This window comes from Bubalus kerabau, chromosome 2 (assembly GCF_029407905.1).
Source record: "Bubalus kerabau isolate K-KA32 ecotype Philippines breed swamp buffalo chromosome 2, PCC_UOA_SB_1v2, whole genome shotgun sequence".
Lineage (NCBI taxonomy): Eukaryota > Metazoa > Chordata > Mammalia > Artiodactyla > Bovidae > Bubalus > Bubalus kerabau.
In genome coordinates this window covers 90,821,467-90,849,372 of record NC_073625.1, presented here as the reverse complement: position 1 = coordinate 90,849,372, position 27,906 = coordinate 90,821,467, and the positions used below count along the sequence as shown (strand labels likewise).

The following is a 27,906-nucleotide window of genomic DNA, read 5'->3' as shown; positions in this document are numbered from 1 at the left end:
CAATTATATTTCAGGGTATACATAAAGTGAAAAGTCGAAGTGTTAGTCGCTCAGTCATGTCTGACTCTTGGTGACCCCATGGACTGTAGCCTGTCAGGCTCCTTACTTAGTCCATGGGATTCTCCAGGCAAGAATACTGGAGTGGGCTGCCATTCCCAACTCCAGGGGATCTTCCCAACTCAGGGGGTGAACTCAGGTCTCCTGCATTGCAGGCAGCTTCTTTACTGGCTTAGCCACCAAGCAGAGACAATTATATTAGTTCTGGAAAGAGGCCTAGTGGATACTGTGCAAATGGAAAATAAGAAATTATTAAAACAACACATGGTTACTTGTCTCATAAAGTTGCTTATATCTCAAAAGTATATCTTATTAGTATAACTTTAAGTGAAATGCTGTCCTTTAACTTTTTCAAAGGTGAGTGAACAAAAAAGTGAAAAGTCTGATTCAGGCCCATGGCAGTATACCAGAATCTCTTCAATATGCCATGTGAAAAGGGAAAGACTGATACGGAATTTACTTCTTTGTATTCATAAATATAGTACTATAGTAGTGCTGTCTGACAGAGATATAAGCCACCTATGTAATGTTAACGTTTTTAGTAGTCTCATGAAAAAGTAAAAAAAAAAAAATGGTAAAAACAATTTTTAAAAACTATGGTAAAATATAAATAAGAATCTACTGTCGACCATTTTTGAATGTAAAATTCAATGGTATTAAGTATATACATTCACACTGTTGTGCAACCACCATTACTATCCATTTCCAGAATTTTCCTATCATCCCAACAGAAACTCTATACCTGTGAAATTATAACTTCCTATCCCTAACCCCCAGCCCTTGGTAACCTTACTTTACTTTCTATCTCTATGAATTTCACTATTCTAAGTACCTTATGGAGAAGGCGATGGCACCCCACTCCAGTACTCTTGCCTGGAAAATCCCATGGATGGAGGAGCCTGGTGGGCTGCAGTCCTTGGGGTCGCTAGGAGTCGGACACGACTGAGCAACTTCACTTTCACTTTTCACTTTCATGCATTGGAGAAGGCAATGGCAACCCACTCCAGTGTTCTTGCCTGGAGAACCCCAGGGATGGCGGAGCCTGGTGGGCTGCCGTCTATGGGGTCGCACAGAGCTGGACATGACTGAAGCGACTTAACAGGCAGGCAGGCAGGTACCTTATATAAGCAGAATCAGACAGTATTTGTTCCTTTGTCCGGCTTGTTTCACTTAGATTTGTCATCAAGTTTCATCAATATTTTAGCATACATCAGATTTCCATTCTTTTTTAAAGACTGAATAATATGCTACTATAGGCATACACTGCATTTTGTTTATCTACTCATCTGTTGTTAGACATTTGAGTTGTTTCTACTTTTTTGGCTATAGTGAAGATAAAAATAATTTTAATGTATTTTATTTAACTCAATATATCCAAAGTATTAAATTTCAACATAGTCAATATAAAAATAATTAATGACATATTTTCTATTCTTTTTTGCAAGAAGTACCTGAAATTCAGTGTGTATTTCACAACTACAGCACATGTCAATTTGGATTAGCCAAGTTTCTTGTACTAATTAGCCACATGTAGCTAGCAGTTAATATAGGAGGGTTTGTAGTCAAGTTTTGGTAAATCATGACTCCTCCTGCAATACATCTTAGTGGATAATTTACACTTTATTGGTTCTCATATAGCCCAGGCATTTAGAACTGGGGCTCTGGAGTCAGATTAATCTAAATTCAAATTTCAGATCTCTCACTAATTACCTTAGTATATTAGAAAGGTTACTTATTAATAATATTTCCAAATGTGAGTTCCTTCATCTGTAATGTGGATAAAAAACACTATTTCTCCCACAGGGTTGCTGTGAATTAAGTTAAGTAACACAAAATGTTTAACATAGCATTGCCACAAAATGCTACTAATAAGTATAATAAAAAAAGGTCGTATTCCGGGTCATTAAGACCTTTGTTTTTGTATAGTTCTGTGTATTCTTGCCACTTCTTCTTAATCTTTTCTGCTTCTATTAGGTTCTTACTGTTTCTGTCTTATCACACCCATCCTGCATGAAATGTTCCTTTGATAGCTCCAATTTTCTTCAAGAGAGCTCTAATCTTTCCCATTATATTGTTTTCTTCTATTTCTTTGCATTTTGCAATTTGCATATTCTTGCATTGATCATGATGGTGTGATCACTTACTTAGAGCCAGACACCCTGGAATGCGAAGTCAAGTGGGCCTTAGGAAGCATCCCTAAGAACAAAGCTACTGAAGGTGATGGAATTCCAGTTGAGCTATTTCAAATCCTAAAAGATTATGCTGTGAAAGTGCTGCACTCAATATGCCAGCAAATTTGGAAAACTCAGAATGGCCACAGGACTGGAAAAGGTCAGTTTTCATTCCAATCCCAAAGAAAGGCAATGCCAAAGAATGCTCAAACTACCACACAATTGCACTCATCTCACACTCTAGCAAGTTCAGTTCAGTTGCTCAGTCGTGTCTGACTCTTTGCGACCCCATGGACCACAGCACGCCAGGCCTCTCTGACCGTCACCAACTCCCGGAGTTCACTCAAACTCATGTCCATCAAGTCGGTGATGCCATCCAGCCATCTCATCCTCTGTCATCCTCTTCCCCTCCTGCCTTCAATCTTTCCCAGCATCAGGGTCTTTTCCAATGAGTTGGTTCTTCACATCAGGTGGCCAAAGTATTGGAGTTTCAGTTTCAACATCAGTCCTTCCAAGGAACACTCAGGACTGATCTCCTTTAGGATGGGCTGGTTGGATCTCTTTGAGTCCAAGGGACTCTCAAGGGTCTTCTCCAACACCACAGTTCAAAAGCATCAATTCTTTGGCGCTCAGCTTTCTTCATAGTCCAACCCTCACATCCATACATGACCACTGGAAAAACCATAGCCTTGACTAGACAGACCTTTGTTGGCAAAGTAATGTCTCTGCTTTTTAATATGCTGTCTAGGTCGGTCATAATTTTCCTTTCAAGGAGTAAGCATCTTTTAATTTAATGGCTGCAGTCACCATCTGCAGTGATTTCGGAGCCCCCAAAAATAAAGTCTGACACTGTTTCCCCATCTATTTGCCATGAAGTGATGGGACCAGATGCCATGATCTTCGTTTTCTGAATGTTGAGCTTTAAGCCAACTTTTTCACTCTCCTCTTTCACTTTCATCAAGAGGCTTTTGAGTTCCTCTTCACTTTCTGCCATAAGGGTGGTATCATCTGCATATCTGAGGTTATTGATATTTGTCCCAGCAATCTTGATTCCAGTTTGTGCTTCTTCCAGCCCAGTGTGTCTCATGATGTACTCTGCATAGAAGTTAAATAAGCAGGGTGACAATATACAGCCTTGACGTACTCCTTTTCCTATTTGGAACCAGTCTGTTGTTCCATGTCCAGTTCTAACTGTTGCTTCCTGACCTGCATACAGATTTCTCAAGAGGCAGGTCAGGTAGTCTGGTATTCCCATCTCTTTCAGAATTTTCCACAGTTTATTGTGATCCACACAGTCAAAGGCTTTGGCATAGTCAATAAAGCAGAAATAGATGTTTTTCTGGAACTCTCTTGCTTTTTCAATGATCTAGCAGATGTTGGCAATTTGATCTCTGGTTCCTCGGTTCAGTTCAGTTCAGTCGCTCAGTCGTGTCCAACTATTTACGACCCCATGAGCCTCAGCATGCCAGGCCTCCCTGTCCAACACCAACTCCCCGAGTCCACCCAAACCCATGTCCATTAAGTCGGTGATGCCATCCAAACATCTCATCCTCTGTCGTCCCCTTCTCCTCCTGCCCTCAATCTTTCCCAGCATCAGGGTCTTTTCCAATGAGTCAGCTCTTTGCATCAGGTGGCCACACTAGAAAAGTAATGCTCAAAATTCTCCATGCCATCCTTCAATGATACATCAACTGTGAACTTTCAGATGTTCAAGCTGGATTTAGAAAAGGCAGAGGAACCAGAAATCAAATTGACAACATCTGTTGGATCATCGAAAAAGCAAGAGAGTTCCAGAAAAAAATCTACTTCTGCTTTATTGACTATGCCAAAGACTTGGACTGTGTGGATCACAATAAACTGTGGAAAATTCTGAAAGAGATGGGAATACCAGACTACCTGACATTCCTCCTGAGAAATCTGTATGCAGGTCAAGAAGCAACAGTTAGAACTGGACATGGAACATCAGACTGGTTCCAAATAGGGAAAGGAGTATGTTAAGATTGTATATTGTCACCCTGCTTATTTAACTTATATATGGAGTATCATGAGAAATCCTGGACTGGATGAAGCACAAGCTAGAATCAAGATTGCTGGGAGAAATACTAATAACTTCAGATATGCAGATGATACCACCCTTATGGCAGAAAGTGAAGAAGAACTAAAGAGCTTCTTGATGAAAGTGAAAGAGGAGAGTGAAAAAGTTGGCTTAACACTCAACATTCAGAAAACTAAGACCATGGCATCCAATTCCATCACTTTATGGCAAATGGGGAAACAGTGGAAACAGTGTCAGACTTTATTTTTGGGGGCTCCAAAAATCACTGCAGATGGTGACTGTAGCCATGAAATTAAAAGACGCTTGCTCCTCGGAAGAAAAGCTATGACCAACCTGGACAGCATATTAAAAAGCAGAGACATTACTTTGCCAACAAAGGTCCATCTAGTCAAAGCTATGGTTTTTCCAGTAATCATGTATGGATGTAAGAGTTGGACTATAAAGAAAACTGAGCCCTGAAAAATTGATGCTTTTGAACCGTGGTGTTGGAGAAGACCCTTGAGAGTGCCTTGGACTCCAGGGAGATCCAACCAGTCCATCCTAAAGGCAATCAGTCCTGAATATTCATTGGAAGGATTGATGTTGAGCTGAAACTCCAATACTTTGGCCACCTGATGTGAAGAACTGACTCATTGGAAAAGACCCTGATGCTGGGAAAGATTGAAGGCAGGAGGAGAAGGGGACAACAGAGGATGAGATGGCTGGATGGCATCACTGGCTCAATGGACATGAATTCGAGTAGGCTCCAGGAGTTAGTGATGGATAGAAAGGCCTGGTGTGCTGCAGTCCATGGGGTCTGAAAGAGTTGGATATGACTGAGCAACTAATATGAACTGAACTGAACGGAACTAAATTTCTTTGCATTGTTCATTTAAGAAGGGCTTGTTATCTCTCCTTGGGGTTCTCTGAAAGTCTGCCTTCAGTTGGGTATATCTTTCCCTTTCTCCTTTGTCCATAGCTTGTCTTCTTTCCTCAGCTATTAGTCTCCTCAGATAACTCTTTAAACACATCGTCACCAAAGACAAAGAAAGACTGAAACACTGTTCAGATTGAGGGAGAGCCATGACCACTAAATGCTACACATAATCCTGGAACAAATGAAAAAATAAAATTTCCCTCTGCAAATAATACTATTGAGACAGTTGGTAAAAAGTTGAATGGGGACTATGGATTAGAAAAGAATATGGTATCAATATTAATATACTGAATTTGATAGTTATATAATAGTTATGTAGAAAAGTGTACTTGCTTTTAGGATAATAACACTGAAGCACACAAGTTGATTCAGAAAAACATACACACACATATATAAACACAAGGGGATAGGAGGGTAGAGGGAGATTAGAGGAAAAAAGGAGAGAGACAGCAAATGTGGCAAAATGCTAAAATTTGGAGAACCTGAGTGAAGAGTATACAAGAATTCTTTACTATTCATGTATATTTTCTGTAAGTTTGAAATTATTTCAGTGATAATAGCTAAAAATAAACAGCATGGGTTTCAGTGCGACTCAGATTGAAGTTTGAATTCCGAGTCTGACGTTTATCATCCAGGAGACTGTAGGGAAGTTAATCATTGTGAGCTTTGGTTTTCTTACTTGATCACCAATTCAAGACCAGCTTGGTCTTCTCAGACAGCGCTAGTGATAAAGAACCTGCCTGCCAATGCAGGAGACATAAGAGACGCAGGTTCGATCTCTGTGTCTGGATGATCCCCTGGAGGAGGGCATGGCAACCCACTCCAGTAATCTTGTCTGGACAGAAGAGTCTGGCGGGCTACAGTCCATAGGGACATGACTGAAGCAACTTAGCATGCACGCACAGGACTAACTTAAAGGGATGCTGTGATGGTTATGTAAAATAATACACAGAATGGAGCACCTGGCTAGTGGTGAGTCTGCCTGGCAGAGGACCTGATACCTAACTGGTGAGGAAGTATATACTTGCTAAAGAAATGAACAAGCTCCTTCCTCCTGCCCCTCCCCACCAATCAGATTAAGTGATAGCACTTAGAGAAAACTAACAAATTTTAACAAAGTATGAGATTTTTCTTAACATTGCATAACACAAAACAAAAACCTTGATTAATCATAATAAATATCATCATATATTTGAATGTTGCTCTTAAGTTTCCTCAGCATTTTGCCCTCATGTCTCATATGACACTGAATGGAACAGGCAGGCATTCAAGTTAAAGTTCAACACAGCGTTAATAATAGCGAGTCTCTGCAGTGCCTTGGGTCATGACTGTCAAAGAAGAGGGCATGCCCTTATTACTTAAATCTCAAACAGGGCTTGCATCAGTTCTTGGTTGCAGGGTACAAAATGAGGTGCAGTCTAACGTCCATCTGGGCATCTGTTCTTAAGATGCTGGCACCGCTGTTTGTTGTGGTTCACAGTGTATCTGGGGCAGTGACAGGGCACAGAAGGGGACCCAGGTTGTGCCTGGGAGGTTTCTTCTCCCGGCCAAGATGTGCACATAAATTTGAAATCACCCAAGAGGGTGGTTTCAGAGTTGCCTGCCAAAGAGTGGTGTCTTTTAATCTGGAGAGCAGCTGCTGGGCACAGGCATGCAAACACACACACACATAGACACACACACACAGACACACACACACCCAGACACACTCACGGAGCCTATACCTGCCTCTACTTGTCTGCTCTGGGCAGATGGCTCCTGGGTCTTGGGTCGTCTCATTCTGCACCTCAGTCCAGTTAGACCCTTTCTTCTGTGGAGGCTGGCAAGCTGTGGGGTGAGGGATTCAGCCAGGTCGCCTGCCTTCTGAGTATGAAGGACACTGCCTGGAGAGGGAGGAGGGTTATATTTAGTGTTTGGGCCCAGTCAGTATTGGGCTCCCCACTGCCTCTCCTCTGCGGAACTGTCAGTGGACCCTGGTTGCAAGTTCTCCTTGACTTTGAAGCCCACAAAACAAAAACTGAGAGACTGTCCAAAAAGAAAAGAAGAAAACGCTGTTGGCCCCTGGATTCCACTGTTGGATTTGGTGGGGATGAGAAGAGAGGACCACCAGGTGTGACCAAGCAGAGGCACCTGCGCGGTAAGGTAAGTGTCCCCAGTGCCACTGAGAAGAGGCTTTGGGGACGTGTCTGTGATATCCAACATCCAGGAACGGCCCCCACTGCTCTCCAGGAGCAGGAGCTTCTGGGCATTATGCAAGGGAATAGAGTAAATCTTAGGCATGATTAAGGGCTTATGAAGGGTGATGACTTTTTTTAATATGAAGAGCTGCTTGCAAAATAGAGGAACTATTCTGACAGGAGATATGAAAGGAGACCAAAATAAAATTTTAAATTGCTATCCTCTTTAGAGCAAGACAGATGGTCAAAAATTTTAAAATGGTTTGGGCCAATGACTTTGCTTGGTAATAGCTTGATTTTGCAAACTGATGTAAATGATCAAGGCATAATTTGAAAATCATCCCAAATGTGGTTATCAATGGAGAAGTGTATTGGATAGGCTAGACTGGTTAGGACGCATTTTCTTTTTATGGAAATACAGAAGAAATTAACATCTTAAAATGGCAACTTAGAGGTATTCCTTTTCGTTTCCTTTTGTTCATATTTCTTTGGTGCTAAAGATTTGATGAATGGGCAAGATTTGATGAATGGGGGCCAGAGAAGAGAAGCAGATTCTTGAGGTGGGGTTTTTTGGAAGGTCTTGGAAGATACCTATCACCCCAAAGCATGACTGGATATTTATGGCACGACAAACCTCAGTGTCAATGGGAAATGAAGCCTGATTGCTGCCAAATGATACCAGAGAAAGTTCTGCTCACTGTCCTTGCTCAGTGGGAGTATTAGTCAGTGCTTAGGGTGAATGCATAGTTCTGAATACAGATACAGTTCGAGAGATATGTGTTCAGCTAAAATTTTTGTGACATATTCAATCACTCTTTTTCATTACACCTGATGATCACATCGTTCTTCAATATCTATGCAAGTCTTACGAAGGACTGCAAGAAATGCAGTGCATACACTGCTCAGCTACATTCACCATGTTCTATGTGCGCATTAGGCTTGTAGTTAAGGAGGGCAAGGGGTAGCGTACTACTGGTGAAAACTTTTCCAAACTGTGGCAATGCTCCTCTTGCTTCAACTAAAAATACTTTTCCTGTGATGATACTTTCTAATACATCAATCTTCTATCCTCCCAAAACAAATATTCCAAGTAAATACATCTCTACAGTCATCAGTTGACACTATTATGAAACTCATATTATACTTAATTAAAAATCCAGCATAAATACTTAAAGAGCTCTTTGCTATTGAGAATTTCTAAAGGCAGCAATAATATTCATGGGCTATTTCTATTTCTTTAAAACAAATACGTTGGGCAATCAAGACAAGTCTATGCTTACAAGAGTTTTTCAGGTAACTTCCCAGAGCAATGTTGAGTTTGGGTTCTTAAGATTACCAATGCAAAAATATTCTGTAAAAATTCTAAGCTGAAAAAAGTATTGATTATAAACAAACAAGTGTAAAAAAATTTTTCTTAAAGAGTTTAGATTCTGTTAAAGTTTGTATGTAGTTTTCTTTTTTCATTTAAACTGTTGTTCAATGAAAAAATTTGTTAGCCAAGAATTGGTCTGAGGTACTGACATTGTCACTGGAGATACAGATACTTTATTGTGGCTTCAAAATGATGATCCATTTACCTATTGTATGGGATAGATGTTGTAATGTGCCAAGAGTTCAGGAGCAATGGGGATGAGCTCCAGGGATGGGGAAAAACAAAAGTAAAGGGCCCTGTATTCTTCAGAAGAAAGTCCATGTTATTCTTGTCTTAATGTAAAAGAAAGTTTTCATTACTACTGAAATACATGCCTCGCCTCTTCAATATGTTACATTAAAAAACATTTAAAGAAAAAATGTTGCTTTTATTTGCCTTTGGACAGAACTAAGTGGCCACCAGCATTTAATAGCCATTCATACAGAGAACAACATAATTTTTTTGTTTTGTTTGTTTCATTATAATTAGGTAGACCACTTTTATGGCAAAGGGGCTTAATTAGTTTGTTCACTTGTTCATTCATTCAACAAATGTTTAGAGTGCCTACTACATGTTGGGTTACCAGAGATACAGCAGTGAATGGAGCAAAAGTGGTTTCCATATTCTCTGAGTATAGAGATCTTCACAGTGGGGCCTATTAGTAGTGATTTGAACCTTAATACTGTTCATGTTGCCTACCATGGTGTTTTCTCCTTTGTTTCTAATTAAAAGAAAAAGACTAGAAAAAAATGTTCCTACTTATAAAGGTTTATTTAGTGTCTGCAAGATAGGGAAAGAATTCCAGGGACCAAATAATCAGATTGGAATATACATTTTACTGAAACTACCTGAGGCTTCTTTGAGGGATGTTAACATTTCTGTTCTAAATTATAGATGTCAGACAAAGGCTCACATATTGATAGTCTGGGTCAGACAAGATGTCTCTAAGGAGGACATTAGAGCAAAATTTGTATTAGATAGCCTCCTGGCTATCTGGGGCTCAAATCTGATGAGAGTTCAAGACGTTTCTGTCTAATTTGTCTGACAAAGACAGTCAATCACCGGAGGCTACAACAGAAAGAGTGGCAGTGCTGTGCTGCTCGCTGAGGTTGAAGAAACTTCGTATAATGGCGGTATTCGTAACCACGGGGTCATTTTATACCTGGGAGGTGTCCTACATTGTTTACAGAATTCGAGTATCAGTCACTCACTTGATCCTAAGGTTACCCTGCATGATAGGAAATGCAAGTATTATTCCCTGTTCAGCCGATGGAATAACTAGGTTTTAGACTTTTAAGGAACCAGCCCAGCTAATGTTCTCTCTAATGCAGTCTCCTTAAATAACTTCTCAAACGAAGTCTAGAAAAATTCTGAGTTTTCAGCATGAATACTCACAGTTCCGAGCGCTGGTTGAAGGCGGTGGTGGCCAACTGGAGCTGCCAGTGGGAGAGTTTCAGGCCCTCCCACACCCCATTGTCTCCCTGCCTCTACCTCCCTTTTACACTCACCCGACAGTTCTTTCCTCTGGCTCTCAAAATAGTGTAGTTTCTAAACAAGATATAAGCTACTGCTTTTTTCTTCTTTTTATGATGGGAACAGGATAGTATAATAGTATACTCATCTACATGTGAATGCCAATACAATTTTAAACAGCTGGTTAGTGCCAAAAGTCTGGCAACATAAAAAGCCGTCAGATCAGATTAGACCAGTTGTCCACCCAGCCCAGATTCTGCTACTGGTGGATGCATAAGTGGGCCCTTGAGAGAAGTAGTTTATCAATGGTAAGTGAAAATATCACAGGACAAAATTACGGGGGAAAATGGTAAGCTGACAGCTATATCAACTGAGACATATGAGTTAACTGAGAGCTCTATCAAGATAGGTAGAGCTGAACAGAGCAGTCCTGAGTGAAGGTCTCCCTGGTGGATTTCAAGAGAGTAAACTGATCTGCTGGCAACTGGGATACTGAAGATAACAGGGTGTAGGGTACCACTCATAGCTAATATTCTCTGTTACTACTAGCTATGATCAATCAAATGCACTTTATTTCTTCCTTACATTTTTTCCCTGGAATTTATTGTGTACCTATTTAAGGTTTATTATAATTGTTTGGAGGTGTTTAGCCATTGGGTTGGCCAGAAAGTTTATTTGGGTTTTCTCATAACATCTTATGGAAAAACCCGAACAAATTTCTTGGCCAACCCAATACTTTGCTCTAGTGGCTTGGACAGAATGTCTCAGATCCCCTTGACAGATCCAGGGACAATCCTCTGACCAGAAAAGTAGAGTTTAGGGAGGACAGGAATGTGGGTAAAGCAGAGGCTGCTTCTGTGCTTCCTCTAGGAGCTGCTGCTCCAGGCCTTGAGACAGAAAGAGACAGAGGCAGCTGCCTCCGAGCCACGGTATTAACTGCCAGGTTGTGACTAGGGACACCAGCTCCTTGGTTTTCAGCTGCTCCAAACATCTTCACCCAGAGCTATTTTAAGAACCTTTGCATTTGATCAGGGAGCATGTGGGGTTAAGCCTTGTGTTTTCCATTTCAGTTTTAGATCCCAAGCAGGTGCAGCTAGTAGTTCAGAGTTTAAAAACTTATTATTGTATTTCTCCCCAATCAATGCAAAAATAACTTCATATTAGGGGAGAAAAATCATGTAATTGAGATCAAGACTTGTTTCTTAAATAAAATTAAAAGTATTTAGAACTTGAATTTAAAAAAAAAATCACTAGCATTTTCGATTATAATTCTTGTTTGGCAAACTTGGCCAAAAGTATGAAAGAATAAATAAAGTCATTTGGCTAAAGTAGTCATGTACGGACGTAAGAGTTGGACTATAAAGAAAGCTGAGAGCCGAAGAATTGATGCTTTTGAACTGTAGAGTTGGAGAAGACTATTGAGAGTCCCTTGGACAGCAAGGAGATCCAACCTGTCCATCCTAAAGGAAATCAGTCCTGAATATTCATTGGAAGGACTGATGCTGAAGCTGAAACTCCCAATACTTTGGCCACCTGATGCGAAGACCTGACTCATTTGAAAAGACCCTGATGCTGGGAAAGATTGAAGGTGGGAGGAGAAGGGGACGACAGAGGATGAGATGGTTGGATGGCATCACTGTCTCAATGGATGTGAGTTTGAGTAAACTCTGGGAGTTGGTGATGGACAGGGAGACCTGGTGTGCTGCAGTCTATGGGGTCACAAAGAGTCGGATCTTGCAACCCCATAAACTGTAGTCTGCCAGGTTCCTCTATCCATGGAATTTTCCCGGCAAGAATACTGGAGTGGGTTGCCAATTCCTATTCCAGGGGATCTTCCTGACCCAGGGACAGAATCTGCATCTCTTGCGTCTCCTGCATTGGCAGGTGGATTCTTTACCACTGAACCACTTGAGAAGTCTCAATCTAACCCTGCTGCTACTGCTGCTAAGTCACTTCAGTCGTGTCTGACTCTGTGCGACCCCATAGACGGCAGCCCACCAGGCTCCCCCGTTCCTGGGATTCTCCAGGCAAGAACACTGCAGTGGGTTGCCATTTCCTTCTCCAATGCATGAAAGTGAAAAATGAAAGTGAAGTCGCTCAGTCGTGTCCGACTCTTCGCGACCCCATGGACTGCAGCCTACCAGGCTCCTCCACCCATGGGATTTTCCAGACAAGAGTACTGGAGTGGGGTGCCATTGCCTTCTCTGCAATCTAACCCTATATTCTACTTATTATGCTTGGAATACTGCTGACAAGGACATCTTTGTATGTTAGGGACATTTATGATGGTCTGACAATGTCAAACAATGATTTACCACTTGAACTTTGACAATCAGAGAAAGGTTTCTTCTAAGACTCAGCCTACTCCCTGAAGAGATAGAGTTGAAACAAAAGTGAAGGCAATATAAAACAAAAAATTATTTCTTTTACAAATCTTTTAAGCTAAGTATCTGTAAATTCCTCCAAAATTTATATAGGTCTTTCTTGATCTGTTCAAGTTCTGTATCTCTAATGGTTCACTACACACTTATGAATCTGAGCCAGAGTTGCCCAATTTCTTAGTTTAAAAGATTTATTTGTACTCTTCAGGAGATTCAACAAAGCAGAAGTGCTGGAATCTGGGGCTTGGATACAGCTCTGGAAAAATAAAGGAGGTAGGACAATCATTGGTCAAGTTGTATTTGGGACTGAGGAATTTTCTACGCTTCAGGACTGGCACTGCTAAAATCAGGATTGTCGCAGGAAAACTGGGGCAGTGGGTCACCCTAAATGGAGAACACACAACTGAAATGATCAAATTATAGTGCCTTATTGCTGTAGAGGATCGGGGAACAGAAACCAGGTGTCCTAATTCTGTCTGGTGCATGGTATACATGGCAGACTCCTTATTTAGGAAGATGTGGGGAGAGGTTTGGTCATAAGATTCACCTGTTTATGGCATCTCACCCTTCCTAACACAAGAAGAGATCTGAAGGCATAATAACGAAGTGCCATCTTGAAGCTTGGGAAGTTCAAGTTTCCCAGTGAACTGGCTCAGCTTCCCACCAAAAACAACCAAGACTCCAAGATTACACAGGTATTCCACAGTTACATTTTTTGTTTAAAACTTTACAGGGGCAACATAGACTATTTACACAAATTCAAGGGGAAACAGTGCATAAAGTGTACAAGTCCACCTAACTTCTAGACCAGAGTAGGAAAAGAGTAAGGGCTATCTGAACTGAATATATCAATATCAAACAAAAGCCAGTTATTACTAAACCAGCAAATGGATATACTCATTAGCATAATGCCTAATGCTTAAGAGCATGGATTTTTTCCAGATGACATCATGGGTTTTAATCTCCAAAAAGTTACTTAACCTCTCAAAGCTTTAAGTTTCCTCATAAAATGAAGATAATAACTGTATTTGTCTTTTGGGGAACAATAAATGAGAAATATAAAGTGTTAACTACAGTTAGTGACAAATAATAAGTGCTTGATAATCAGGAGATATTTATGGCAATGAACTCCAGTACTCGTGCCTACAGAATCCTGTGGACAGAGGAGCCTGGTGGGCTGCTGTCCATAGGGTCGCATAGAGTCAGACATGACTGAAGCAATTTAGCATGCATGCATGCATTGGAGAAGGAAATGGCAACCCACTCCAGTATTCTTGCCTGGAGAATCCCAGGGACAGAGAAGCCTGGTGGGCTGCTGTCTATGGGGTCGCACAGAGTCGGACACGACTGAAGCGACCTAGCAGCAGCAGCAGTATTACTATCATTATTAATAATATAGAATATTCCCAGTGTTATAGTTTGGGTCTAACAAAATTCAGTCTTGAAAATGCAGCATGTCAGGTCTTCCTGAAAAGCTGGTAAACATTACAAGATCCTGGATACACAAAGACACAAAATTTGGGCCCCTTGAAACAAATTAAGAAGTCTTGGGCTAGAAATGTTATCTAGAAACCAAGGGAACTGGCATTTGAATAATGTGTTTTCTTAGGGACTCTAAGAACCACTGCTTTAGATACTACATGCCCACAGACAGGTATGAATTTAAAACGCCAAATTTTGTGGTTTGGGCATAAAAAAATTTTCAGAAAGTTGGTTATTGAAAGTAAACCACAAATTTCCTTGAACTATGTTAAATAAGCAGGAATATTCTTTTCCCTTCCTTGAGCTTCTCTAACCATAAGCAAGTCACTACTTTTTTGCAATTTTCTTGTTCTCTCCTTCCATAAAAGTTAGATCGTGTAATGGAAGTTCCATCAAAATGTGATAATTTATGGGCCCATAGCCCAGAAGATTTTGAGAAGACAATCAAATTCCTAAATGTGTGCAAATTATTCCAGAATGGGAAATGACTCTTCCGGTGTAGCAGTAATTATTTATGTAACATTACCTTGGGAGAATGTTAATGGTAGAGCATTAAATTTCTCCTGTTAAAACAAAGGCACTTCTACAGGGTTTTATATCTTCTTTCCTAATTTGGAAAGACAGCATTTGTACACACAGAATAGCAAGTTTTGCTATTTTACTGTTAAGTGGTTAGGTCAGGTTTCAGACAGACTGTCCTGACACATTAAATACCTGTCATTTGTGTGGAAGGAAAACTCCAGTTCAAATCGTGGCAGAGTTGCAGATCCATCACTCTTAAAGTAAGCAAAGTAAGCAGCACATTCCAATACCAAAAAAGTGCCAAAAGAGGCCATAATGCCTACTGAAGGGAGAAAAACTTTAGTTTACCTCAAATTCACATGTACTTAGTAATTTCCCCAGATGGCATCATAAAACTGCAATCATGACCTAAATAATCTCAGTTATTTAAGCACATAATTCTATTATTATGTTCCCATCCACATCTGGATAGTTCATTTGTACAAGGAAATTTCAGTTGAAAAAAAGAACTCCAAAAGTTCAGCTAGGTCTAGTGGAACTAATCTGTGTATAAACAAGGAGTGTTTTTTTTTTTTCAAACAGGATGGAAGAATATAAAGATTTTCACCTGTACTTGCGGCACTAAAACAGTAGTTCAGTCTGAACTGGGAGCTACAGATTTACTTCTCTTGACTCTGTAACAAAATCCATAAGAACTTAATACTCTCAGGGTTAGACCAGATACAGTCAGTGGCCAAACGCCAGCCACCATCTTAGTGAGGTTTTTGCATTTCAATTCATTGCCCTTGTGACCAAAAAACATTTTCCTTAGCGTTTCCTTCAGCATACTTGTGCTATATTATTAAATTTCAGCAGTTTTTTTTTTTTAAACAGTAAAATAACCTCTGGCATTTAAAAATTTCCAAACATGTGAAAACATACTATGGGGATCACAGTATCAGCCCGGGATTATAGAACAGCCAGACACCACTTGAGTGAATCAGATGGTGCTGAACTTATCTAAAGGATTCCAAAGGAAGTGAGCATTCCTAGAAGGAAGGTGAGCAACACACTCCAGCACAAGCAAGGGTACAAGCTTCTGAATCGAGAACTCTCACAAGGACGTGCATGCGTGCTAAGCCACTTCAGTCGTGTCCAACTGTTTGTGACCCTATGAACTGTAGCCTGCCAAGCTCCTCTGTCCATGGGATTCTCCAGGCAAGAATACTGGAGTGGGTTGCCATGCCCTCCTCCAGGGGGATCGTCCCGACTCAGGAATTGAACCTTCATCTCCTGCATCTCCTGTACTGCATGTGGATTCTTTACCACTGAGTCACTGGGGAAGCCCCTCTCACAAGGACACACAGTTATAGAATATGATGCCTGTGCATGAAGGCAGACCTTTTTTTAAAAAAAAAAAAACCCACAACTCAGTGATCATTCTCTAGCTTTTAACTCTTTTTAAAACGCCAAAGTAGGGCTTCCTGGAACAATCCTTCACCAGGTAGCTCTAGATTTCCTGCCATTCTTTCTCACTATCTCCACCACAGTCCTAGAAGTCACACTAAACCCTGCTTAATCTTGAAATTAATGAATCTGTCCGGATGGGAGCATTGTTAGAACAGATCTAGATTAGCAGGCACGCAGAATGGATTTAGTCTACACTGGTCTGGAGGAGAAATGAGATTCCACCAAGTCTGGCGTTATCTGCAAGGGTACAGCTCTGGTGGTATTCTGCAGTCTGGAAGCATGTACTCTGTCTATCACAGCATCCTGGCCAGACCGACTTGTTTCTGTGTCCTTATGATGAATCAACCTCTTCAGATTTACTGAGGTGTTGTCTAGGTGTGAGTGTTCCATTAACCCCAGCCTACCACTGACAGTGACTGCAGCCATGAAATTAAAAGACGCTTGTTCCTTGGAAGAAAGGCTATGATCAACTTAGATAGCATATTAAAAAGCAGAGACATTACTTTACCAACACAGGTCCATCTAGTCAAAGCTATGGTTTTTCCAGTAGTCATGTATGGATGTGAGAGTTGGACTATAAAGAAAGCTGAGTACCGAAGAATTGATGCTTTTGAACTGTGGTGTTGGAGAAGACTCTTGAGAGTCCCTTGGACTGCAAGAAGATCCAACCAGTCCATCCTAAAGGAAATCAGTCCTGAATATTCATTGGAAGGACTGATGCTGAAGCTGAAACTCCAATACTTTGACCACCTGATGTGAAGAACTGACTCACTGGAAAAGACCCTAATGCTAGGAAAGACTGAAGACATGAGGAGAAGGGAACGACAGAAGATGAGATGGTTGGATGGCATCACCGACACAATGAGTTCAAGTAGGCTCCAGGAGTTGGTGATGGACAGGGAAGCCTGGTGTGCTGAAGTCCATGGGGTCGCACAGTTGGACACGACTGAGCGACTGAACTGAACTGAACTGAATCACTGATAGTAACTTCCTATTTCCTGCATATCTTATGCCTTGAATGCACAAATATGTTATTTAACTGAAACTGTAGGAAATATATTCTGATTGCTTGGATTTCCAGACTGCCAAGCACAACTCTGTTCACACCAATAAATGAGTCTGATGGTGAGAAGCTATGTGAAAACAAAGGACTTCCAAGATGAGTTTCATTTGAGAAAAAGTGTGAAGAGGAAGCCAACTGATAAAAAAGATTTTGTTTGTGGAGAAGGGGAATGAGAACAGTAGTTAAGTATAGGCTTCTGCAAAGGTAACATCTTCTGAAACATCTCCTGGAACTGTATCATCTTGACCCAGCAGTTGTTTTTCATTCCTACTTTCCAAGCTACCTTTGTGTAAGGATTAATGACCTTCCCTCAGTCCATTAACTCAGAGTGCCATTAATCTCCAGGAAATACCTTGTCAGTACTGCCTGAAGGATACATGAGAAACACTATATTTAAGGTTAAAAATGGTTAATTGTACAGCTCCTTAACTACCCTTTTCAATGATTATGGACTCTTCTTGGAATTCTCTTTGCCCCAGAATTTAATATTTTAATTAGAGTCTTAACTTGTAAGCTGTGAAGTTGTCAAATAGGGACTGCAACTGATCCAAAAGAAATGTCTTTCTGGAGGGTAAACGGAGTTTTCAAAAATACGTGTAAAAAAGGATTCTATCAAACTAAATTCCTGTAATTCCTATGTGTCTTATGTACTTGGAAACTGAATGTTGCCAACCCCAAATCTGCATTGTTGGTCAGCTCCAGTTATGGGTTATTTCCATTTTAATCTTTGGTAGAAGAATATAACATCTACTAAATCAGCTTTGTAAAATGTCTAGAAAAGTTGATATAGGTATAAATATTTGTATACTTTTAGAGGAATGTTTAAGAGACTTAAATAATACTTAATGTTAAATGTTCTTGAGGGCACTCCAAGAAAAGGCTAAAAAGAGTAATAGCTACAGTCAACAACAGCAGGAAAAAAAAAACACTCATAAAAGAGATTTCCTAGAAATATAAATTATCTCCTGAGGAAAAAGTTAGATAAAGGCAGATTATTTTAATAGAAATATTAGAATGCAAGCATAGTGGGGATTTTGGCTTCAGAGAGAAGTGATGACAGAAGCAGCAGACGTGCAAGAAATGAGGATGCCAGTGGTCGGGTAGTGAACTAGCTACGCTAAAATCGGTGGCTCAGTCTCGAGCTGAGGGAAAAATACCAGAAGTGATTGTTTTCATCCCCACTTTTCCTGAACTTCTCTTCCACTAGAGGAGAGTTAACAAGGGGAGGGCGCTGGTGTAAATCAGCTAAGCCAACAGGGCCAAACTCACTGCCATTCCAGCAGAAAGGGAAGAGGCCCTTGGTGCTAACATTTGGGTTCCTGGCTTTTGCCAGAGCAGGTCTCAGTCAGCCAGCTCTGAACTGGATTCTTCTTTGCTTTGGTCACTCTCCTCTGGGTCCTGAGAAGACTGGCCTGTGCTCCAAAGCCATTGTTCTTTAAACAAAGTTGTGAACCGCTAACAGTTTTGTTTAAAAGTTTATAAAATGGTAACCACATTGCTACATCTTTCTGGAATATCTCAAACAAAATGTGGTTCAAATTTCTTGTTAAAAAAGAAAAAAGAAGAAGTCCAGAGTTCCCAAATAAACAAAGACAGCCAATATAGTTAACAGGCTTGTGTGACCACAGCTTTGTCATTTTGTCTTCTCTTTCTTGCTTCGGGCAGAGGTCAGGGTGGCCATGCAGCGAAGGAGCCGCTGACTAGTCCCACAGCTCAGGAGCTGTCTGAGCAAGCTTCTATGTGGCACCCCCTCCCCTGCACTTCAGCAGGACTGGTGGGAGGGGTAGGCAGAGAGGCTACCTTCCCTGGTGCCTGCCCCGATACACACAGCAGTTATCTCCATTTCGGGCAAGTGAGAAGCCAGCTCCATGTGGAGGATCACAAGGAGCCCCAACTTGGTGACTTGGCCTCTGTGCCTATAAGCAAATAAGGGGTACAAATGGACACCTCTACTAACTGAAAACTGCTGCATTGATGCAGCTGATTAAACAAATGATGGAAATCTTGGCAGGGAGCTGCTCATGGCTTTTATTAATAGACATTGATCTTTACATAAAGATCACTGATAATGCCTCAAACACACAGGGTACAAAGATTCTTTTCTTTAGGGCAGATGAGACAGATCCATCTTAGTGCAACAATCTATTATTTGGACAAACATGCTTACCCCAAAGCCAGGCCACCCAAATCCAAGCAACCACTGGATATGACCACCCCAGAGCTTCTTGTACAACCCACGCTGCAGGCAACGTGCATCTCCCCATCCCAGCTTCGGTCCTTCATTGACCATCCCTCCTTTCCACTTGATATTCAGGATGACTGTAGTTACTTGCCCAATCGATGCTTCAACTTTCCAAGAAAGGCCAGATTCAAGATTTGAGGGGGAAAAAACCCCTAAAGACTCTAGCTCTTTAGTTTTACAGAGGGACTTGTGCTCAGAGTAGATTCTGCAAACATTAAAACAGCTGTCCTGTCCCTGATCTGGTTTCCTGTCAATGTCTGTGCAGCAGTTCCTGAAGGAGCAACAGCAGCCTTCAGGAAAGAGCTGCTCTGCCTAGGACTCGGGGTTCCACGTGTGTCCTTCTGGCTGGCTCTCCCCATTCCCTCTGCTCTTGCCATTCTGAGCTTCTGCCATCTCCCTGGGCTAAGTGGGTCCTTCTTAAAGGGCCACTCACTCTGCTCATACAGTGAGATCTCTAGTTATCAGTCGCTTTTGGAAGACTCTGAGCCTGAGATCACCGAGTACACAGGAATATACAAAGGTCGGGGAAGGTATTTAAAACACACATAGATCTCTGCACACTGGTTGGTTGGTTGGCTCCATTTTTACAGCACTTAGCATCTTGAGCTGCAATCACACACATTTTCCTCCTCTACTGGCACCTGTGCTGCTGTGCGCAGAAGGCATTACATTGCTTTTTCCTTTGAAACCATCCTTGCCAATCTGCTCTGCCCTGATGGGGCTTGGACGTAGATCGAAAGGCTATTTTTGACGAGAGGGCTTAGCAACATTCCCTAAACAGAAATATCTCTCCTACACACTCAAAGCATTATAGAACACTTTTTATCTACTTTAGTCCCTGATCCTGGAGAAAGGAGAAAGTTGGCTTTGTAAGGTGTCATCTTTGTTGGCCAAGGAAAGAGTTTAGTAAAGAAATTTAGAGGAATCACAGTGTCCTTGGGTTCGTTCTTTCAGTCAAACACCGAAGAGCTACTTGAATGCAAAGCACTGCAGATGGTACAGAATGGAAAGCGCACTATCTCTGCCTCTGAAGAATCACCAGTTCAGTAGAAGCAGAAAGAAAACTACAAAAGAGCATGGAAGGTGAAACATGTCACAACAGAGGTGGAGATAAAGTGACAGCATGATTCAAGGGAAAAAGAGAACCTTCCACCTGTGAAGAAGCGGAAATTGCGTTTACAACAAGGATCCAACTTTTTCTGCAAGCAGCCTAAGTCAAGCACAGGCTTTTAAGGCTATTTCCACTTCTGTTTCCTTATTATCTCCCTTCTGAGGGCATTTCTTCATGTTCTTACTGCCCCAACCCCTCCTGTGACCAACGCGATCAGATGGCACATGTGTTACTTTGAAGGGCATGTTTATTTTTACCTCAATCAAGAATTCCAGCAGGAAGACCTTAACTGAAAGCAAGGTTGTGAGAGTCCTAACTTTTCTTCAGTTACTTACTTGTCCTTTTTGTCCTGTCCTTTGTGTCTTCTAACCTGATCTCTCTCACCTGAGGCCACTGTTACCTGGCTGCAGAGCTGGACTGCCACCACTCCCTCAGGTATCAAAACCTGCTTCCAGAAAAGTCTCTGGTCCTGGCCTGTGCCCATAAATGTTAATGTATAATACTACACAAGGGATTGCTGTTTCAGCTGCAGCATTAACTGTCCCCTAGTAAAGGAAAGTCGGACGTTAGCTGTGCCAGGATGCTGAGGAAGGAAAAAAATACTTTCTTCCCCAGATTCTGTTAAAAAGCCGTCTTGGACAGTAACTACTAACTGCCACCTGGGAGAGGCTGATACATATGTTTGCTTTTCACCATAGTCTAATGAAAATTCCAGCTTGCATCACACAGCTCCAGAGGTCCCCAAGCACAAAGTGGCCAAGGCACCTCAATATCTGATGGGCTCCCACTCTTCATGCAAGTGAGAGGTCGTCTCACATGTCCTTCTCTGCTCTCTGTTGTCTGGGCTGAAAGACTGATCACTGACACTTAGGAAGCTAAGCCTCTTTGATCGCCCCGCCAGAAGTGAAAGAGCCAGGAGAGGTTGACCTCTGTTACTATCTGCCTGGGAGAATTTTCTTCAAAAGACATAAGAATACCTTGACAGCAGTGCTCCCCCGGGACCTGCAGCAAGGCAATCACTAGCCTCAGGCCTCATCTCTGCTAGAGGTCTCAGTGGCTCTCATCCTCACAACCCTGGCATTTCCAGCCACCAGCAAAAATGCAAGCGTCACTAGGCAATAGTCCTCTATTGTATCTTCATTCCCATGTGACTCTGCTTCCTCCCTCGGGTTCTTTCCTTCTCTGATTTCCCTCCAAATCGCTCCCATGGTGCTCTCTGAACGTCTCTGAAGACACGTGAAATGGTGCAAAAGCTCAGCTTTGCAGTCCGGCAGATCTGGGTTCAGAGATTCTGATGTGGACTTGCTGTGTGACCTTAAACGATGCATGTGACCTCTTTGGACCTTATGCCCTTATTTGTAAAATCCAGATGACAGGAATTAGTTTGTAGCATCCTGTGAAGACTAACTGTACAAAAGAGCCAAACACAGTACCTGGTACATTCTAGGTGCTCAATAAACAACAGTTATTGCTATTACTGGAAGCTCTACATGTTCAAGGGCTTCCCAGGTGGCTCAGTGGGTAAAGAATCTGCCTGCAATGCAGGAGACACAGGAGATTAGGGTTTGATTCCTGGGTCAGGAAGAGCGCTTGGAGGAGGGCATGACAACCCACTCCAATATTCTTGCCTGGACAAATCCCATGGACAGAGCAGCCTGGCAGGCTACAGCCCATGGGGTCATAAAGAGTTGGACACGACTGAAGCGACTGAGCATACACATGCATGCCACATGCTTACCCTTCTTACATACTCGTCTTCCCTCCTCCTGTTCCACTTGTTGTCCAGCTCTTCCCCCAGGACTTATACTCTCTCAGCCCCTCAAGAGAAGACTGGTCATACTCCCATAGCCCAAGCCCTAAGCCTGGGGCAGTACAACTCTCCAGGCTTCACAGTGATGCTTCCTCGCCATTCCTTGCCATCTTCACATCACCGACCACCGGCTTGCCTTGAGGTTCACGTCATCTGCCCATACACGCTTGTTCAATTCCCAGTTCTGCCATCTACTGACTTTTCTTCATCATTCCACCTATTTAATAAGGACTGGCAACTGGATCAAGCTTTTTTCCCTCTTAATTCCCTCCACGTTGAGGGTAGTTCTCAACTTGAACATAGATGATCTTTACAATAATGTGTCTTCAGTGTTTCTCAACTCCAAAAGCACACTGCACCTCAGCAATTCAGTTCCACTGCTACCCCTGGAATGTTCTGCCTCTGCACACCTGTGATGTTTCACTGTACTTAAGTGCTTCCCGTGTGTCTCTCCTTGGTGAACTGTTACACAGTAGGTGTCTGGTACCCAGTAGGTGTCTGTACACAGTAGGTGTTTAATAAATATTTATGGAATGAATAAAATGGTACATCAGTATAGTTTTTTAGAGCTTACAATATGCTTCTCTGTCCATTATCTTATTTGATCATCACTTTAGGAAGGCAGAGACATGATCACAATTCCCCTGTATAAATATGGAAATGAGGCTCAGAAAAACTAATGACTTACTCAAGGTTACCTGGTTAGACCACAACAAATACCTCTTTATTATAGTCCATAGATGCCAGCTGGGGCTTTTCCTGACATCCTAGCAATGAAAACAGTCCTGTTCTACCCTGCCTTCCTTACTCCTGTGTACTTACTTTGAAAACTTAAGAGAAAATTTGGAAACATGAGAGCTTGTTCATCTTAGGTACATACGAACAGTTCTAAGAGGAATATGTCTCTCTGTGCTCCCAAGGGTGTCCTGCCCTCAGACTGTACATTAAACTCTCAGGATCTTCTTTAAAGAATTATGTAATGTTGTATTTCATTGCCCCACTGTGAACACTAACATCATAAATGTTCAGTCTATTACTAACACTATGCAGATTTCAGAACTGGAAAATGCAGAAACCCAACCTTGTGTTCTCTGATTAATTCAATCCTGGATTTAAGCTCCTCGATAAAGCCCACAAAATGACAACTCAAAACTCCTCTGGTTACCAATGAAAGATGATCATTGGCAGAAATATGAAAACTCTCTTTTAATATATAAAGATGAGTTCTGCAATTGGCAAAGCAAAAACAGCTTCCTGAATCACTCTGCACCACATCCCACACACACAGCTGAATCCAATAAGTTCTTCACTGGAATTTGATTTACAATCCCAAACTACAGAGTGTCTAGTTTCAGGCAGTGAATGAAAAGCCTTTCTTATCTGGGCCATTTGCTATCTTTAAAGCATTTTCCTAGTTTAAGGAAGACATTTTAAAAAAGGGATTATAGCTAATGGGTTCTTTTCATGGTAAGATGCCACTGTATATGGCAATGATTTTTGTGAAATTCAACATTCTTCAGGAAGGCACTGTGCTAGACACTGAGATGTAAACAAAGTATGTAAAGTACTTGTTCCCTGAAAACCACAAAATGCTGAAGAAAGACATCAAAGATCTAAATAAACAGAGACACATACTATGTTCATAGATTGGGATACTCAATACAGCAAATATTTTATTGTTGTTGTTTAGTCGCTCAGCCAACTCCTTTGTAATCCCATGGACTGCAGCCCACCAGGCTCCTCTGTGCATGGGATTCTCCAGGCAAGAATACTGGAGTAGGTTGCTATTTCCTACTCTAGGGGATCTTCCCCACCCAGGGATCCAACTGGCATCTCCAGTATTGCACGAGGATTCTTTAGTGCTGAGTCACAGGGGAAGCTCTGCAAATATTTTGATTTGCCCCCAATTGATAAACAGGTTTAATGTAATTCCAACCAAGAATTGGAATTTCAAAACACTTTTTTTTTTCTGTCGATATAGACAATTCTAAAATTTCCATAGGCAGATAAAGAAACTAGGAAGCTAAGATACTGTTGAATAAGAAGAAAAGTGGGAACTATCAGTGTACCTAATTTCAAGATTTATATAGCTGCGATAATCAAGACTGTGCATATTGGTGGAGGGACAGACACACAGATCAATGGAACAGAACCGAGAACCCAGAAATAGACTCATGCAAATATGCCTGACTGATTGTCAGCAAAGGTGAAGAAGGAATTCAACAACAACAACAAAAAGATATGCCTTTTCAACAAACAGTTCTGGAGCAATTGGACATTCAGAGGAAAAAAAATGAAATTCAACCTAAGTCTACTGCCTTACACAAAAATTTAACTCAAAATGGATCATGGACTTAAATATAAAACATATATCTGTAAAACTCTTAGAAAAAACAATAAGTGAAAATCTTTGGGGTTGAGGACTAGGCAAAGAGCTCCTACACTTGACACCAAAAGCTCAGTCCATAGAAACAAACATAGAGACATCAGATTTAATCAAAATGAAAAAGCTTCTGCTCTGTGAAAAACTCCTTTTAGAGGATGAAAAGAATCTTGAGATTGAAGAAAAAAAAAAAAGCAAACCACACACATAACAAAGGACCACTGCCTAGAATATATAAAGCCTCAAAATTTAACAGTAAAAAACCATACAATCCAATTAGAAAATAGGCAAAAGATAGGAACAGACATTTCATCATTGCAGATATTCAGATGGTAAATAGGCATATGAAAAGATATTCTACATCATTAACCATTAGGGAAATGCAAATTAAAACCAGAATGATGTATTACTACATGCCTCTCAGAATGGCTAAAATTAAAAAAAGTAGTAACAATAAATGCTGGTGAGGATTCAGAGAAATTAGATTACTTCACATTGCTGGTGTGAATGTAAATTGGTATAACCACTCTGGAAAACAGTTTGGCAGTTTCTTAAAACTAAAATATGGCTCAGCAATTGTACTTCTGGCCATTTATTCTAAGAGAAATGAAAACTTAGGTTCACACTACAAGCTATACACAAATGTTTATGGCAGCTTCATTTGTTAGCAGTCCCAAATTGGAAATAATGCAAATGTTCTTTGAAGGTGAGTAGTATGGTTTATTGGAGAAGGAAATGGCAACCCACTCCAGTGTTCTTGCCTGGAGAATCCCAGGGACGGGGGAGCCTGGTGGGCTGCCGTCTATGGGGTCGCTCAGAGTCGGACACGACTGAAGCGACTTAGCAGCAGCAGCAGTATGGTTTATAACTATGCTAGAGAATATTACTTGGCAAATAGAAGGAACAAACTATTAAGACATACAGCAACCTAGATAAATCTCCAGAAGGTGACACTGGATGGAAAAAATTAATCTCAAAAGGTTATATACTACAAGATTCCATTTATACAACATTCTTGAAATAATAAAATTACTGAAATAGAGAACAGAATACTGGTTGCTAGGATTTAAGAAGTGGAAGTGGCAGGGAAATGATTTTAACTATAAAAGGTCATGTTCTGTATGCTGACGGCATCGATGTTAATGTCCTGGTTGTGATGCTGTACAACAGCTTTGCAAGATCCCACCATTCAGGGAAACTGGGTAAAGGACACCTGGGATCTCTTTTGATCACATCACTCTTACAATGGCATGTGAATCTGTAATGATCTCAGAGTAAGAAATTTAACTAGAAATATCAAAAGTATATATTTCATGTTTTTTAATAAGAAAAAGAATGAGAAGCTATGTATCAGAATCTTTACCCTTAGGTAGTAGTGAATCAGTGACTTTTATTTTCTTCTTTTGCATTATCTGACTTTTTCTACAATGAACATTAATTGTTTTGGTAATTAAAAAGGAAGACATTGGCTGTAAGGAAAGAACTAAATTCTTATGTCTTAAGCTGTCCAACTTGGAATACTTGGTTATATGTTAGACCAGGGGTCTCTGCCTTGACTTTGAGATTTTAAAGGGTCTAGTTTAAAATGAGTCAGGCTTTCTTTTTTAAATTTCACATTTCAATTTTTTCAATTCAGTATTCTATTTTTTTCAGTTATCCAGTAATATCTAATCTATTAAGGTACTTATGAAATTACACAGATTCCCAATTTATGATACTTTTAGCATTAGGCTGGATCCACACATCAAGAAAATTATGTGTATCTAGGAGAAGAAACGGAGAAGGCAATGGCACCCCACTCCAGCACTCTTGCCTGGAAAATCCCATGGGTGGAGGAGCCTGGTAGGCTGCAGTCCATGGGGTCGCTAAGAGTCGGACACGACTGAGTGACTTCACTTTCACTTTTCACTTTCATGCATTGGAGAAGGAAATGGCAACCCACTCCAGTGTTCTTGCCTGGAGAATCCCAGGGATGGGGGAGCCTGGTGGGCTGCCGTCCACGGGGTCGCACAGAGTCGGACATGACTGAAGCGACTTAGCAGCAGCAGCAGCAGCAGGAGAAGAAAACACTTATGGACAGCCAAACTAAATGGAATTTGACCAGAAAGTTCCAGTAGTTATACTTGGAGAGAGTTTGTCTCAGGAGAAGAATAAAACTGTGATCCTAATAGAGCTAACAGATTTTTCTGATAGTTACTGGCTTAATTCTAAAAGATGCTGAATGCAGACAGGTAAGGCTTGAGGACAAGGTAGAAACTCAAAATAAGCAGGCATAATTCTTTCTGGAAGGGGAACCTAACAATAATAATAGTTATAATAACTTACTTTTTGCTCAGGGCTTATTAGATACCAGGAAATGTTCTAAGAGCTTAACATTTACTGACTCATTTAACCAACTAGTGGTCTTCGTACCGAGGTACTAGATATGCAAATATTTTACAAGATAATGCACATGCAAGGGTATTTTAAAGAAATTAGTCCCCACAACTTTCATTTGTGCTTTATTTTTTAACTGCTTGAGAATTCACCTTGCATTCATATCAGCCCTCTCTCGTTATTAAACAGCAAATGCTTCATCCAAGACAAGTATTATAATTACTGCCTTGGACTTCATTGTCTTTGGAGTACACAAACTTTGCTGTGATTAGCAAGCATCCTGTCTTCTATCTCATACTCATTTTTATTAAGTGTGAGGCTTAGTCAATATTGAGATAGTCTGAATTCATAACAATGTCCAGAGTAGAATACATAAATGATGCAGATTCTTTTACATGTTGTGTGTATCATTTCTGAGAATGAAAAATTACTCAAATACATATTTTAAAAATATGAATACCTTTTTTCATTTCTTTCCAGTTTTCTCTGAGTTACTCAGCAAAGCAGGTCAAACATTTTTTCAAATTGTGTTAACTATTTCAGCCATATCAATTCTCGTCTTAGTTCACGTTATACTCCTTTCTGCCTGTGCGCGTGCTAAGCTGTTTCAGTCGTGTCCAGCTCTTCGCGACTCCACGGACTGTAGCACCGCAGGCTCCTCTGTCCATGGGATTCTCCAGGCAAGAATACTGGAGTGGGTTGCCGTGCCCGCCTCCAGGGGATCTTCCCAACCCAGGGATCGAACCCAGGTCTGTTACTGTCCACCTGCATTGGCAGGTGGGTTCTTTACCACTGACACCACCTGGGAAGCCTGTCTACCTCTTAC

The 27,906-nt window shown here is 41.1% G+C and overlaps 2 protein-coding genes across 6 annotated transcripts in view; one reads left to right on the top strand and one right to left on the bottom strand.

The window, feature by feature from the left end:
- CMSS1 (cms1 ribosomal small subunit homolog) overlaps positions 1 to 27,906 on the bottom strand; it is a 388,986-nt gene that overhangs the window by 67,933 nt on the left and 293,147 nt on the right. Inside the window, exon 2 of one of the 3 annotated variants that reach the window (XM_055567914.1) lies at positions 6,925 to 7,083. The exons of the other annotated variants lie outside the window; for them this stretch is intronic. Within the exon in view, the coding sequence (XP_055423889.1) occupies positions 6,925 to 7,083 (159 nt within the window). The remainder of the gene's footprint in view (positions 1 to 6,924; positions 7,084 to 27,906) is intronic. 3 annotated transcript variants of the gene reach the window in all.
- Positions 7,081 to 27,906, top strand: part of FILIP1L (filamin A interacting protein 1 like) — a 306,702-nt gene continuing 285,876 nt past the window's right edge. For all 3 annotated transcript variants that reach the window (XM_055567913.1, XM_055567910.1, XM_055567911.1), the window contains exon 1: positions 7,081 to 7,342. The gene's annotated coding sequence lies outside the window, so the exon portion shown is untranslated. The remainder of the gene's footprint in view (positions 7,343 to 27,906) is intronic.